This window comes from Eurosta solidaginis, chromosome 4, assembly GCF_040869045.1.
Source record: "Eurosta solidaginis isolate ZX-2024a chromosome 4, ASM4086904v1, whole genome shotgun sequence".
NCBI classification, from domain to species: domain Eukaryota; kingdom Metazoa; phylum Arthropoda; class Insecta; order Diptera; family Tephritidae; genus Eurosta; species Eurosta solidaginis.
In genome coordinates this window covers 190,221,922-190,239,463 of record NC_090322.1, presented here as the reverse complement: position 1 = coordinate 190,239,463, position 17,542 = coordinate 190,221,922, and the positions used below count along the sequence as shown (strand labels likewise).

The 17,542-nt window shown below is 35.4% G+C and overlaps 1 protein-coding gene across 6 annotated transcripts in view; it reads right to left on the bottom strand.

Annotated features, from left to right (window-relative positions):
• Klp3A (kinesin-like protein 3A) overlaps positions 1-17,542 on the bottom strand; it is a 32,735-nt gene that overhangs the window by 14,770 nt on the left and 423 nt on the right. For 5 of the 6 annotated variants that reach the window (XR_010953077.1, XR_010953078.1, XR_010953076.1 and 2 more), the window contains exons 2-3: positions 3,487-4,496; positions 3,246-3,397 (exon numbers count right to left, since the gene is read on the bottom strand). Coding sequence is in view for 2 of the 6 variants with exons in the window: in XM_067784318.1 (XP_067640419.1) it covers positions 3,246-3,397; positions 3,487-4,157 (823 nt within the window). In the remaining 4 variants the exon portion in view is untranslated. Of the gene's footprint in view, positions 1-3,245; positions 3,398-3,486; positions 4,497-15,806; positions 16,075-17,542 lie in introns of those variants that run through there. The other variant, XM_067784319.1, reaches the window with a different exon arrangement.

Sequence of the window (17,542 nt, the reverse complement as noted above, 5' to 3'; positions counted from 1 at the left end):
ATCGGAGGCTAAATTTTCTCCAGTCGTCTAGATCTGTTCTCCTTACCCACTTCAGACATCGTATGCTAATATCTGATCGCCAGTTCTTCATTAATTCCATACGTCTTTGGAACTCGCTCCCTTCTAGACTTAGGCTTATAAGCAATGCTCTGCTCTTCAATAAAGAATTAACAAGTTTCTATAATAACCTAGACAATTAAAATACTGATTCCTTCTAAGCAAATGTACTCTATCATTCCTTTATTTATCTATTTACTATTTATTAAATATATTATTTGTTGTAACCTTTTCTTAGCCATAGTCATTAGCTTTAAGTTTCAAGATTAGATTGTTCCTATTTTATGCCTTTTACCGACTAGCACTGTAAAATAATTTTTGTCAAATTGTTGTGCTGGGATGAATTGCCTAATAAATACAAATACAAAGGAGAATTAAACAGGGGGTGCCACATGGTGGTGTCCTATCCCCACTTTTGTTTAATTTCTACATATCTAAGCTACCTTCACCACCGGAAGGAGTCACAATCGTTTCCAATAAAATAAACGGCTACCTCCCTGATCTCTCCAGTTTTTTCGCCTCGCGAAACCTGGAATTATCACCGACTAAATCTTCCGCGACCTTATTTACAACATGGACGCCCCAAATGTCGACCATTTTGAACATCCACGTCGATGACACTACGCTACCGACTGTCCTACACCCCAAAATCTTGGGTGTGACGTTTGATCAGGATCTACATTTTGGTGAGCACGCAGCCGCAATTGTTCCGAGAATTTAGAGCCGTAACAAAATCCTCAAATCCCTCGCTGGCAGTACTTGGGGAAAAGATAAAGAAACGCTCATGACTACATACAAAGCAATTAGCCAGCCGATTACGTGCTACGCGTCACCCATATGGTCGCCAAGCCTAAAAATCACCCACTGGAAGAAACTACAGGCCTGCCAAAATACTGCTCTCAGAATCGCCACGGGCTGTCTTCTTATGTCCCCAGAACACCATCTGCATAATGAGGCGAGAATACTCCCCATCAGGGAGAGAAATGAGATGCTGACCAAACAGTTCCTGTTGAATACCCAGGAACCTGGGCATCCCAACAGACATCTGATTGATGAACCAGCACCGCCTAGGGGCTTAAGGAGTCATCTCCGTAAGCATTTTGAGGAAATACGGCACCTGAGAACCCAGCCGTATGAAGTGAAAAAACACAAGCAGGTCCTTGGTGAACTCCATAAACAGGCGTCGGACCTTTATGCCGGGAATTGCCCGGTGAATCCAGTACTTAACGAAAATTATCCAAAACTTGCGGAAGAGTAACGCATACTCCCCAGGGAAACGCGTGTCACTCTTGCTCAACTTCGTTCTGGATACTGCAACAGGTTAAACTCTTACCTATCCAGAATCAACCCCGACATACAAAATGTATGCCCGCTTGCAATGTGTCCCCACATGACACCAACCATCTCTTCAATTGTAATGTGGAACCAACGCCTCTAACACCCCTTTCCTTATGGTCCACCCCTATTGAAACGGCAAGTTTCCTTGGACTCCCGTTAGATGATATTGATGACAATTCGTGATCGGTCGCGGCTATTAGGTGGGGCGAGCATTGCTACAACAACAACAACAACAACTCCAACAACTTAAGAGTCGAAGACTTGTAGGTAGGGAATTCCAAAGACGTATTGCAGTAACAAAGAATTGGCGCTCAGAGACACTACATTCTCTAAATCATTAGTGGGAAAAGACCTTCTATGAATAACAATACATTTTGACTTATTCGGGTTTATACATAATCCATTCATATTAGCCCATGCAAATATTTGATTCAAATCGTGGTTTAAGTTACTTATGCACAAGCTAGTTTGATCACGAGGACAACACGTAAACAACTGCACATCATCAGCGTAGATATGAACATTACAATACTTAAGGACATCGGGAAAGTCATTGATATACAGAACAAATAACAGAGGACCCAGGATAGAGCCTTGAGGGACGCCTCTTAAGACATGTAGGAAGTCAGACTTTTCACCATCTATACATACTGCTTGAGTCCTATCGCCAATATATGATCTTATAAGGGCAACTGCATGACCAGAGAAGTTAAATAAGTGTCTTCGTACTTTCTTGTCCTTTTACTTGCGTGTCGGTAGAGCTAATTATTGCATTATCGAACCGATTTTTCGCGCACTTACCGAATTTAATAGCCTCTCCTTTTTGATTTCTCTTTGTCGAGAAGTTCCTTCAAGTCTTCTCTGGACTTAGACTTAGATTAAAGTGTACCTTTAATTTATTCTTATATATTTATTTAACTGATTGTTTATCTTTTTTTTTTATTTTCACGTTAATTACGTTATATTTTTATAGTTTTAATTCATTTGTTTCTAGTCTTTAAATTCTTTTTGATTAATATACTAAACTAGAGGCGACTAAAATACCGGATTCAAGGGGTTGGTGTAGCGCAGCCCTTTCAGGTTGTCAGCGCAATACATAGATTCTCCAAACCCAATTGCCAACCTCACCTATCCGTGGCGAATCCTGTTCCAGGAACAGCCGAGGCTCTGACGATCCCGAATCGCACCCGAGACGGTCGGGCTTGGTACCGGAACATACCGAATTTGCATCCGGCAAAGTACCATCAACTCGATAACACTCCCCAAGGCCCTCGGGGAGTGTCCTTATCGCTACAACAACAACAACGCTTTGGGGAGTGTATCGATGTTGATGATCCTCTGCCGGATATAGATCCGTACGTTCGGCTAACAAAGCACCATGAGGGTACTAGCCTGACCATCTCTGGAAGGATTAACATGACCACATTAAATCTTCTAGACTATCCCGCCCTCCCCACTTCCTAGTTCCATGAAGAACCTGGGGTAGCCAGAGCCTCGCCTGCTTAATATGTTTATGATACATTCTTTCTTTTAACAGGATTCCCCTCGTGTAGGTGAGGTTGAAAATTGGGTTGCGGAAGCTATAAAGCTTTGTACTGCGCTTATCAACTATGGATTTTTCGATTTTTCTTGAATATCTTTACCGACGCAATTGATTTTCCGCCTTCGTGTTATAGACACTGGGGTCAAAACGCTTCTTTTAACCCACTCCCGATATTTTTGGCCGATTATTTACGTTAATTTATTATATTTCATTTCTTATAGATCAGCTACAGTGATTTACTAAGTAAATATTATATGGTATCCCACTCAATGCAAACTACCTGTGTACTAAAATGTTTACTACTTACAACCAAGAGCCGATATAACATTTCCCAGCGCTAAAAGTCCTTGATTTATTTTAACACCCTCCTTGAAGCGATCACCTGTAGCTTGTGTTTTCTTTGAACGCTCAGACCCAGCCAAATCCACTAAGTGAAATTTCGAGGTAGTTACGGTACTCCTATTTTGTTTATAAATATAAAAGAAAATATGCAATTAGTGCCATTGCCAACAACCTTCAAAAAAACACAAATTATAAATACAACATACATTTCGTCTTTCTTAGTTGCTTCGACGGTAATAGTGAATATAGCATGTGAACGTGATGACTGCTCATTCATGGCCGTAGCTGCCACTGCACGCCCCGAAGATCCACGTAATAAGCAATCGGTTGTTTCGCTGGCGTTTGCAACTAGCATTTCAGTCAAACCTGGCATAATAACGCCATTACGATTTTCACGCATCTCCACAACAGCTTGCTCGCGTGGCTGATCCGATAGTAAATCATATAATTGCTCTTGATATAGTTCCATGAATGAGCACTTGACCACAAAATCAAATTCCTCAGTCAATTTCTTGATACGCTCAAATATATCTCGCATAATACGTGGTATCACACCTGCATTTTCATCCAATTCTCCACCGAAGGCTGTGCCCATAGTATGGGTCTTTCCTGAACCCGTCTGACCATAGGCCAATATTGTGGCATTAAAACCTGAGAAGAATTTGTCCAATAATCCAGTCACAATCACTTCGTAGATATATTCTTGTGTATCGCGCGCATCAAACACATAATTGAAAGTAAATGTATCTGTGCGATTCACAATTACTTGGGCTGAATCGCCGACACGCTCCACAGCTTCTTGGCAGCCACGCTCACGTTCTGAAGGCACAAGGGGACGTATGCGTACAGCTACACGCACATTGTCGACATCACCCATTGTTATAATTAGTTTTCCTTCACACACTTGGTTTATGGATTTTCAGACCGTCTGATGGTTATTGATTTTTTTTTGTTGACGCACAAATTCTTTCGAGTAAATGATGTGAAATCGGTTTCTTATTTAGTTTAGGCACTCGATTTTATAATAACAACTATTAACAATTAAAATACAAACAGAAAAACGGAACTTAAAGAAAATGGGCACAAACTTGTGTCAAAGTTCTCTTCGGCGAGAACTGAAAAATTTGAAATAGCGCTGCCGTTAGCTGTTGTCGTTGCCGTCGTCTGCGTCTTCCATTCAGCAGTTCAGCAAGTCGTAATAGAGCAATCTGCAAACCTGAAAACAAGAGTTGCCAGATTTAGTTTGCGAGATGGTTTAATTGTAAAGGGCTCAGCAGATACAACGCGTCTCGTCAATAACAAACGTGTGTTTCGATAGATTGTATGATCATGTTTAGCCACCCCAAGTTTTGTTGCTGAAATCGTTACTTTCGGTAGTAGGCCCGCACTTTCTTCTAGGTAATCTATTTTAAAAATATTTATGACATAAATCGGACAAAAATCTACCAATCCTAATTCCCCTTTTACATCACACAATCCTTGAATTCAATTCGGACGGGATATAGGCGAAGGGGTTGAGAAGAGAGCGGAAGAGTACAACATGCGAGCCGACAAGTGGTTTAAATGTTGTCTTGTTACTTTTCCCCTCTCTGAACGCTAACAGATGGAATTCATGAATTAAATGGTGTAAACCGTAACTAACGAAATTCGGTTTAGACATTTTTTTTAAACAAAGACCGTAATGTACATTTAGTTGAATTTTGGGAAATAATTAGACCAGGGTCGACTGTTAATACGCGTTCAGTATTAACAATCCGGAGGCAGAAAACAAAATTTTTGAGTCGTTCAAGAGATATCAAGGAAATATGATCCCTCGAAACCGGGTAAATAATTACCCTGCCCAGTTCACCAATGGTACGGGATCAAAATTAAATCCGTGCAAAACCCTTTGCATATACAATTTTTTCCTGTGTACAGCAACATTAAAATAACCACATGGAAATTCCTAACTTCAATTGCAAATATCTCCGGACAATATATATTTTCTTTTTTTCAGATTATTAATACTGAGGTCAAGACGCATCGTTTGCCACCTTTTCCAATATTTTTTGACTCGTATTAGCAGTCGACCTCTGTTTTAAATTATATAGGCATGGCACCATCCACATTTAGTAGAAGAAATTTTTAAGGTTCCGCAAACCGTAAATTAGAAGCCGTGATCATCACTTTACGATTTTGCAGAATATAGCTCTTGGAATTATATATACTAGTATCGCCAACTTGTATTTTTTTCAACTCCGTCTATGCATCCAGTGTTGGGGGGTAGTGCAATAATGCGTTAATTAAGCAGTGAGTGGAAATATAGCAAACTGGTCTAACTTACTTCACTTTTTCATAAAAATTTTGAATTTGATCTAAGACGTTATACTTTTTGATTGCATTTTCTTAAATTTTCTACAAACTTTTCAAATGTAATTATAACGTTTTGGTATGGAGCTCCTTAAACAAAAATTTAAAAAATATGTAAAATCAAATGAAATTGACTTGAAAAATAGCTTTTCCACACCACCCGGGAGGTACGCTGTTGGCGCGGTACCAAATTTAGTTTTGGGTGCTCGCTTCCTCAGTAGGCCTATATCACCCATATAAACTATATATGCATATATCGCCCATTTACTTCAATAGTGTCATAATTCCAAAAGCATCAACTTTTAGTTAAAAACGAAGAAATTTGCTAAAGGAATTATGCTTATTTCACACCACCGTTTGGTTATACAATTGGGGTTTTCCCGAGTTTAATTTTGTATAAATACATATGTATGTAATATGTTAGTGTGACACAAAACGAAAATTTCGAAAAGAATAGAGGATACCCTCATAAAAAAAAAAAAAAAAAAATATAAACAAACTATGTAATGAGAAAGACGGCAGAGTTTACTAAAAAAAATTTAAATGAAGAAAAAAATAAAGTACTTAAAGTGCGGAGTGAAGTGAATAAACGGTTCCATATAAAAACGCAATAAGTGCACTTAGACTTTTTCCGGGTTTTAATGTTATCATTGTGGAAATATGAAGATTATAATGTTCGGATATTTAATGTTGGGATTCCCATTGAGATCTATGTATGTAATTAATTTGTATTAAATTTGTAAACGCTCCATTTCATGAATATACATGACCATATCTACCAGCAAAATATCATCTGTGAACGATATAAAACTAAGATATAACACAGCAGAATAAATTAGAAAGAAAAGAAAAACAAACAAAAACATTGATATTATTCACGTAAACATATTTACTAAAATAAAATTAATTTCATAACTTTAAGCGACATAAACAAATTATAGTTATGGGATCAAAGCATCCGGGCATATAATATAGCAAAGTTAGCCTAATAATAAATATAGTAGGTAATATATGGCCGCTATGATGCCGATATAGGCATCGAGCAAATGAGAAACAAATATACAAATTAACTTGTTTTACAAATCGCTTAGTTGAGATTTTCAATTGTTGATTTAACTTAAGCCGTTATGCCGCTATTTTTCAGCCAGCCTATATATATTTTTTTTTTTTCAAATAGGTCATTTTCTCAAAAGAAAAATATATTATAGAGTTAGGCAGCCTTAAAAATCAGAATTCAGCGGGGTTACATATGTTGGTTTGTGTCTTAGAGCACTAACATAATTGGTCCTACAGATGGCGCACTTTTGGACACAAAAGTAAATTTCGATATTTGCAGATTGTTCGAATATACAAAAAACTTTGCTATTAATTATAAGCAAATAAAGTAATATTTCAAGGTTCGATTCGAGCTCAAGGCCAGAACAATAATTTTTTTCTAATTATTGTTATTTTTTCGAAATGGATCTATCTGCGCAGCTATGGCAGGTTGTCTGAAAAATTTTCTACTTACTATTCCAAAAACAGAATACAATTTTTCAAATTTAGAAAAATTAAAAAATAACAATAATTAGAAAAAAATTATTGTTCTGGCCTTGAGCTCGAATCGAACCTTGAATCATTTATCAATAGGCCGATAAAAACAAAAACAATTGTTAATAAACCATGAGCACTTGGGAATGTCAAACAAAGTAATTGACAATAAACAAAAATCCAGCATTATCAGTGATTTGCACCAGATGGCGCAACACTGAATAAAAATAGTTGGTAAAAAGGAATAGAAGTAGCAAATTTGCCAGTCAAACAAACCACCGCTGTATAGCTAAATGGTTAGCGCAGCATGCCTAAAGCGTACTGATGATGAAGGCTTAGCACCCTTCGAAATGGATCTATCTGCGCAGCTATGGCAGGTTGTCTGAAAAATTTTCTACTTACTACTCCAAAAACAAAATACAATTTTTCAAATTTAGCAAAATTAAAAAATAACAATAATTAGAAAAAAATTATTGTTCTGGCCTTGAGCTCGAATCGAACCTTGAATCATTTATCAATAGGCCGATAAAAACAAAAACAATTGTTAATAAACCATGAGCACTTGGGAATGTCAAACAAAGTAATTGACAATAAACAAAAATCCAGCATTATCAGTGATTTGCACCAGATGGCGCAACACTGAATAAAAATAGTTAGTAAAAAGGAATAGAAGTAGCAAATTTGCCAGTCAAACAAACCACCGCTGTATAGCTAAATGGTTAGCGCAACATGCCTAAAGCGTACTGTGGATGAAGGCTTAGCACCCTTCGAAATGGATCTATCTGCGCAGCTATGGCAGGTTGTCTGAAAAATTTTCTACTTACTATTCCAAAAACAAAATACAATTTTGCAAATTTAGAAAAATTAAAAAATAACAATAATTAGAAAAAAATTATTGTTCTGGCCTTGAGCTCGAATCGAACCTTGAATCATTTATCAATAGGCCGATAAAAACAAAAACTAAAGTAATATTTGTTAACAAAAATAGACCTATGCACTGCGGCTGATCCTTACGAATCGATTCATATAACTTTTATATGATTTTATGTATGCTAACTATGCGAAACAGCCTATCAATTGATTGTATGGAAAATTTGTTAGCTTATTTATATATAGATAGTAGGTAATATACGGCCTATGCAACACGGCCGCTATGATGCTGGCTGCCTATATCGAGCAAATGAGGAACAAATGTACAAATTAGCTTTTTTTTACAAATCGCTTGGTTGGAATTTGCAATTGTTGATTTAACTTAAGCTGGTATGCCGCTATTTTGCAGCCAGCTTATTTTTTTCATATAGGTAATTTTTCCAAAAGCAAAATATATTACAGAGTTAGGCAGCCTTAAAAATCAGAATTCAGCGGGGTTACATATGTTGGTTTGTGTCTTAGAGCACTAACATAATTGGTCCTACAGACAGCGCACTTTTAGGCACCAAAGTAAATTTCAATATTGCAGAGATTGTTCGAATTTACAAACAACTTTCTCTATTATTTATAAACAAATAGAGTAATATTTGTTAACAAAAATAGGCCTTTGCACTGCGGCTGATCCATACGAATCGATTCTTATAACTTTTATATGATTTTACGTATGCTAACCAGAGCTGTAAAACTGTGCAATCATTTGAAATTTTAAATCATTGATTTAAGAGTGCTTGCTCTTCATTCATCCATTCCTTGTTAAAGGGCGGTACGCAGATCACAAGAAAGTAAAAATCCCATATAAAAAACGCTCAAGAAATGCTCAAGAAAATTCCTTGTGGTAAATTTTCTTGAGGTAGTACGCAGTTTGCAAGAAATTTAGTACTCTACTTTACTACTATTTTTCCATCAAATTTGCATACGGCAACACCGGTTTCCGCAAGAAATATGTCAAGTGCCATACATTTCTTGAAGAAGAAAGGTAAACAAACTGGAAAAATTAGGTAAGCACATGGTTTTTTAATTTTTCTGCAATAAATATTTATTATTATACCTTTCATGAAAATGAAATGGTATATTAATTTCGTCACGAAACCGAAAATTGTAAGTCATTAAAGGAAAATAGATAGACCCACCATTAAGTATACCGAAATAATCAGGTTGAAGAGCTGAGTTGATTTAGCCATGTCCGTCTGTCCGTCTGTCCGTCTGTCCATCTGTTCGTCTGTCTGTTTGTATGCAAACTAGTCCCTCAATTTTTGAGATATCTTGATAAAATTTGGTGAGCGGGTGTATTTGGGTGTCCCATTAGACATTTGTCGTAACCGACCGGATCGGACAACTATAGCATATATCCTCCATACAACCGATTTTTCAGAAAAAGAGGATTTTTGTAATATCTTACCCAATTTAACGGATTGAAGCTTCAAACTTCACCATATACTTTCGTATATTGCACATATTGTTGCCTGAAAAAATTGATGAGATCGGTCGTATATATAGTATATATCCCCCACAACCGATTGTTCAGATAAGGAACTTTTTGTAATTACTGCCCTATTTTAAGAGCAGGAGGCTTCAAATTTCAACGAATGCTTACGTATATAGCATATATTGTTGTCTGAAAAAATCATAAAGATCGTTGGTATATATAGTATATATATGGTGGTATATATAGTATATATATATATAGTATATATATATATAGTATATATATATATATATATTTTCGCAAATTTTAGCCCCATTTTAACAGCTAGAAGCTTCAAATTTCACCGAATACTTACGTATATAGCATATATTGTTGTCTGAAAATATCATAGAGATCGGTTATATATATAGTATATATCTCATACAACCGATTGTTCAGATAAGAAACTTTTCGCAATTTCTACCCCATTTTAACAGCTATAAGCTTCAAATTTCACCAATTGCTTACGTATATAGCATATATTGTTGTCTGAAAAAATCATAGAGATCGGTTTTATATAGTATATATCTCATACAACCGATTGTTCAGATAAGAAACTTTTCGCAATTTCTACCCCATTTTAACAGCTATAAGCTTCAAATTTCATCGATTGCTTACGCATATAGCATATATTGTTGTCTGAAAAAATCATAGAGATCGGTTGTATATATAGTATATATCTCATACAACGGATTGTTCAGATAAGAAACTTTTCGCAATTTCTACCACATTTTAACAGCTATAAGCTTCAAATTTCACCGATTGCTTACGTATATAGTATGTATTGTTGTGTCAAAAAATCATAGAGATCGGCGATATATATAATATATATATGATGGTATATATAGTATATATATATTTTTTTACGATTCCGGCCCCATTTTAACAGCTAGAAGCTTCAAATTTCACCAAATGCTTACGTGTATAACATATATTGATGTCTGAAAAAATCATTGAGATCGGTGGTATACATAGTATATATCTCATACAACCGATTGTTCAGATAAGAAACTTTGCGCAATTTCTGCCCCGTTTTAACAGCTAGAAGCTTCAAATTTCACAAAATGCTTACGTATATAGCATATATTGTTGTCCGAGAAAATCATAGATACCGGTGGTATATATAGTATATATCCCATACAACCGATTGTTCAGATAAGAAACTTTGGGCAATTTCTTCCCCATTTTAACAGCTAGAAGCTTCAAATTTCACCATATGCATATATTATTGTCTGAAAAAATCATAGAGATCGGTGGTATATATATTATATACCCCATATAAACTCTAATTTTTGCCCCCTTTTTACGGCTACAAGCTTCAAAATTCATCAAATTTCATCAAATAGTTACGTTTACGTCATATATTGTTGAAATACATGATTCGTAGTCATAGTTTTTACACGCAGACCACAAAAAACCTGAAACGTTGCATCCTCACACAAAGTACCTACCTGTTTTTTATTTTATATTTATCTTAAAAATCGTTAAGGTATGTAGATCTGTTCACTATATATTTCTTATCTTATACATCCGATTATTCGGAGATTACGAACGGGATAAGATTATTGTTCAGCCCCATTCATGAAAGGTATGAAGTCTTCGGCACAGCCGAAGACAGTCCCGTTCTTACTTGTTTTATTTCAGAAATGGAAATAACAATAGCTGCAGCACCAAAACGCAAAAAGCGCAGAGTGAATTTCACGGCGGAGGAGAAACGGGCACTAATAAGGGAAGTGACATTCTTTACATTTCTTTTGTTTATGTGCTCTTCTTCTTGCTTGTTTCACTATTCACCGTGGATTTTTAAACGTCAAAATTACTTCCATACTACTATTTTTCACGCAAGAAAAAAGGCAAAATTTTTCTTGAGCAATTAGTTGTGATCTGCGTACCGCTCTTAAGGAATGTGGCTTAAAAGTTAACCCATTCGCGCGGCCAACGTGGTGTGATGGTAGCGTGCTCCGCCTACCACACGAAATGCTCTGGGTTCATACCCCAGGCACAGCAACATCAAAATTTTAGAAATGAGGTTTTTCAAAAAGCAAATGACAAAGATTTCAACATCCCTGTTCCGAAAATTATCATCGTTCTAAATAAGTGTTGCCAATGTGGCATATAAAACGCTTGCATGAAAAAGTACTAATCTACATTTGAACGTCCTCAATTGTTGATTAAACAATTGAAAGTTATCTATATATATAAAATAGGATGTATGTATGTATGTTTGTATGAGGCTTATGGACTCCGAAACTACCACGCCGATTTTATTCAAATTTTCAGGATAACTTAGTACGAACCCGGAGAGTGTTTGTGAATAGTTTTTTTTTCCGGGAAGTGGACCAGGGACCGATTTATTCCCAACTATCGTATATATGGCTCGATTTTCCTGATATTTAGTATGTAGGTAGCGTTATATCTAAAATAAAAGCCGGATAATTTTTCTTCCGGGAAGTGGACCAGGATACATATTGGTGACTAGGGGCTCGAGATATAGTACAAAAAGTGGACCCGGGCACCCCTAGGATGTGTTTATACAGTATGTACATCGAATGAAAGCTGCTGATGAGTGCTTTAGTACAGGGTAGTTTTCATACCTATTGGTGACTAGGATCTCGAGGTATAGGCCAAAACGTGGACCCGGACACCCCTAGAATGTGTTTATACAATATGGATATCAAATGAAAGCTGTTGATGAGTGATTTAGCACAGGGTAGTTTTTATACCTATCGGTGACTAAGGTCTCCAGATATAGGCCAAAACGTGGACTCTGGTACCCCTAGAATGTGTTTATACAATATGGATATCAAATGAAAGCTGTTGATGAGTGCTTTAGTACAGGGTAGTTTTCATACCTATTTGTGACTAGGGTCTCGAGATATAGGCCAAAACGTGGACCCGGGCACCCCTAGAATGTGTTTATACAATATCGATATCAATTGAAAGCTGTTGATGAGTGCTTTAGTACAGGGTAGTTTTTATACCTATTTGTGACTAGGGTCTCGAGATATAGGCCAAAACGTGGACCCGGGCACCCCTAGAATGTGTTTATACAATATGGATATCAAATGAAAGCTGTTAATGAGTGCTTTAATACAGGGTAGTTTTCATACCTATTGGTGGCTAGGGTCTCGAGTTATAGGCCAAAACGTGGATCAGGGTAACACTAGGATGTGTTTTTACATTATGGATATCAAATTGAAGCTGTTGATGTGTGCTTTACTACAGATAATTTTTTATACCGCTGGGTGTCTTGGGTCTCGACATATAGGCCAAAGCGTGGACCCAGATACCCCGAGACAATGTTTATACAATATGGATATCAAATGAAAGCTGTTGATGAGTGCCTTAGTACAGGGTAGTTTTCATACCTATTGGTGACTAGGATCTCGAGATATAGTCCAAAACATGGACCCGGGCACCCCTAGAATGTGTGTGTATTTTGGATATCAAATGAAAGCTGTTGCTGACAGCTTTTAAGTAATTTTCATTGTGATATTCGATTTAGTAACATCAACCTGGCAAAACTGATAAATATGCATGCGAAGTCAAAATTAAGACATGAATTAATAATACCCACATACCTATTTACATACGCCCTATTCGATTCGCCTGAAATTTAGTATATAAATTTGCCTATATTAGTATTTACGATGCTTTTTTCCAGGAAGTAGACCAGAGACGGACTGGGATTGAGATTAGGACTGGGACTGAGACTGAGACTTGGAATGGGACTGGAACAAAACACATACTACCCTCTGGGACTGGCAATAAGATATGAAGAAGAATGAGAAAAACTTGAGAGAAGAGAAAGTAGAGAAGGAGACTGAGAAAGAGATAGAATGAGACGAAGATGGAGATAGATGATGCGCAAAATACGGAGGGAGGAGTGAATACAAGGATTAGGTAAAAGTGTAGAGGGACGAGGGCAGAGTTAGACGGAAAAAGCTTATTAAAATGTATCCAGATATACCAAATTTAGGGCAGAACAACGTCTGCCGGGTCTGCTAGTATATTATAAAAGCTCTTAAGTTCCTTCATATATTCTTCCTAGTGGTTTATGGTCAAATACTGTATCTATACTGGTTTGTGAGTTTGCAAATAGCAATAGCAATATACTATTTTTCTCTATTTGCTAAGAAAAATATTATTCTAAACACAATAGTTTGTAATTACAGTCATTTAAAGTAGGCTCTATAGGTAGTTGTAGCTTTTTTGATACGCAAAGAAAATTAATTTTGAATACAAATCTGCTCAAGTAAAATAGAATTCAACCTACAAATGCCATGCAACTAGGCAGAGAGACTAATTAATGGTCCTTCTCAATCACTCGGGTCCTATATTTATATTCCGTCAAACACTGTCAAAACATCAGCTGTAAAAAACTGTAGTCCGATGGAGCCAGTCAATCTCTTTGTGGAGAGGGAAATTAATAACCTCTGAAGGGTTTCTCCCAATGAAACATTTTTTTTTTGTGGCACATATGAATGAAAACTGGGAAGGTGACCGTGTGATTCGCGGTTCGAATCTCGGTGAAACCTTGGATAACATTCGAAATAGACTGATGATGATTATGTGGCGGTTTTCGAAATTTTAAAATATGCCAGTAAATGTTTCTTTCTTTTCAAAAATAATGATTGAATATTCAATTATTATAAGCCGGTGTTAAGCTCATGAATTCTTTAATATTAAACTACTTGAATAATTAGAAGGGGATATTATTTGTATTGATAAATTTTACGCCTTTTTTGCACCCAACTCCTAAATTGATTTACCATATCTGATGGCAATGAAAGTATACCAAAAAGTAATCTTGGGAAAAAGTATTTAGTACTGAATGCGAAGATTAAAAAATGATCATAATAAGGGCCATATTAATTTGGCATTATTTCGACTCGTGCACCACCTATCGACTTTTCCTCTTTTTGTTGCATTGTCATAATACCCTGCACTAAGTGTAACGTTTCAAGTTTTTAGCTCAATGAGCGGCTACAAAAAAGTTGATCGCAAGATTTATAAATGAAATTTCCAAACATCGCAACATGTATCGACTTTGTATAGTAAGACTTAAACTATAGTGTCCATTTAGAATTACAACTTAATTGTATATGTACTAATTGTATAAAATAAGTAGTCAATACATATTTCCCACATATTTTTTTCCGAATATGTAACATATCTCATCATCTAATTACATATATCACATAATTTATTTTGGTCATCACTAGCGGAGAAATCTGTAACTTATATATCGTTAGAATAACTTTAAAAAAATTTTGTGAAACCCCGCCTCCTCAGACAGAGTGTCTTGTAATTCGTATGGATTTAGGTTCTCTCCGAGCTCTTTTGATAGACCATTCACATTGAGTGTCTTATAAAGTTGATGATCCCACATTCTCTACCTTGCAGAGTGCTTGATAGTTTTAAGAATTTTTTAGTTTTAGAACCGATTGAAAAATTAAAAATATTCCGTTATGTAGGCACCTGTATCCACTTCTGTTGAAGACCACTTAAATACTTAGATTGTATGCAATCAGCTATTAAAGTAATATACATATATACATACGTAAATGAAAATGTTTACACAAGATAATGTTTGTAGTATTTAATAATATGAAAACCAAATTTCTTACGTAATAAGCCGTCACCAAAAGATTTGTTATCTTCTACATACAAAGGCACATTCGTATAAATAACTACATATATAAGAGACCGACGAGTCACATTTTTAACCTAATATAGTATAAGTGTGATATTTTGTGTAGTAAAGAAAGAAATAATCGGATAGCCGAAATAGTATTGGCTTGATAAAATGTTGTAACAAAGCCAACACATATGTACACATAAGTTTTGCAATACCAGTTTAAACTACAGATAAATGCTAAATGTTGCTTTTGTTGCTTATTATCCAACTTCTATTTTGGAGTTGCATATCATATCATACGGCGACTCTTTCCATGCAAAAAAATTGAGATTTTATTTAAATTCTTTCTAAAAATAATTTTTACTTATTGCAAATTTGAAAAACTACTAGAAATGTCAAATAAACTTATAGAAATGTGTTTTCAGAAGTGAAAAAAAAAAAAATCCTCAATAAAAAAAATTAAAATTTACATCAGAAGAAAGACAGCACAAACTCCGCTTTCCTCGTCACTCCCTCTTCATCTCGCAACGAGCTCCAGCAACAAAAATATTTGCATGTAAACAGAAAAAAACTAAGCCAAATTTTCTGTCAGCTGCCAAAGTATTACTTACTTGATTGGGTCTTAACCGCTTTAACGGATTTGCCTTTCAATGAAGCGCTCTCGGACGTTTTTTCGCTTTTAACGACAACCTTTTCTTTCTTTATTACTTCCTTCTGCTGTTAAATTTTTTATTCTTAAATTTTTTCTGCGCTTGAAATAAATTTGTTTTTTACTCCCATTTCTGGGGGAACTGGAAAACATGTTCCAAAATGTAAACAAATCTAATTTTTACCCGAAAATTTGAAAACCTTTAACTTTTTCAGTTGGTTGAGTGTTTTGTTTTACTTTTCTTCATCGGAAATTTAATAGTAAATTTCGGTGAATAAATGTAATTACTGTTTATTATATTGTTACAATGATATATCCAAGCCGTTAAAAGTAGCCACATACATATATATATATATGTCTAGATATTTATTTATTTGTACGCCCAAGCAAGGTTTGCAAAATAGATTGGCAAAACTGCAACCGGAACGGTGTTAAATTGCAGACACAGCAGCTTTGTTTATTCGTAGGTATGTATATATGTAGGTATGGACAAGTATATATTTCTGTCAATGCACATACATACAACCGAACACAGGCTAAAAGTTTTAGCTACACAGTAACAATAATATTTTGTTGTTATTTGTTCGTCAAACCTGTTTTACTTACTGCCGTCATTTGAGTTAAGTAATTTTTTCAAACCTTATATCAAAAGCGAAAAAATGCTTTAATTGAAAATAGAAATGGAGCTTCTAAATAGCCTTGCAGTTTCGCTTGGATATAGAGTTGGGTCGTTTCGTTCTGAACTTGTTGAATTGACCGGGTCGCTCAGCTGAACATGTGAACCAGATCTTCGATTTCGGTTCTATTTGTTCTTTTAGTTCATTTGTTCTTTTAGTTCGTTTTATCTAATGTTATTCTTTCTCTTTTCTCGTTCGCGAACATTGTAAATTCATACATACATACGCAGAAATTCACAGTGAGCACGAATGTCGATGATGGCAGATATGTGTGGTCATCTTTGTGTGTGGCACAAGACATGTTTTGTAAGAAACTAATTATTACATTTATTAAACTTGAAAAGTTCATATTTACAATTTGTGTCTGTACTCTTTCAATTCCCTGGATCTTCCGAAATTTGTAACTTTTTTTGAAGTTAATTATACATATATATATATTAACTTATTTATTCATAAGAAATTTAAATATACCTACACAAAGCATTGCTGCATACACACCCCCATCTATACTTGTTGGCGTTTTTCGCGGGTGCGAGCAGCAGTGAACAAATTTGCTTGAAAAAAGAAAAGAACAGATGAACAAAAAGAACAACTTGTTCGTTCATCAGAAAAATAACGAAAGATTCGAATCTCTGAAAAGAACGAAAAAGCACAACTCTACTTGGATATAAAAACATTGCTGCTAAAAACGAGCAATAAATCTGATTTTCCGATGCTTTTGAGAACAAATATTGACTGAGTTTTATAATTTCAAACGAAAGCATGCAACGAACACTAGTAATATTTTATATACAAATGATAATATTTGCAGAAAAGTTTAAAAGTTGTCCAAGCTGACTGGCTCGAAAACGCTGATTTTTGTAACACAAATTTTTTTTTAAATGACATCTGAAAAATATAATAAATAAATAGAGCACTATTTGTTTCGACCACGTCAAATTTGAACTGTTGAATTCGACTAATTAATTATTGTACTGAAGAATTTTCGTAAAAATTAAATTATTTATAAAAAGATATATAT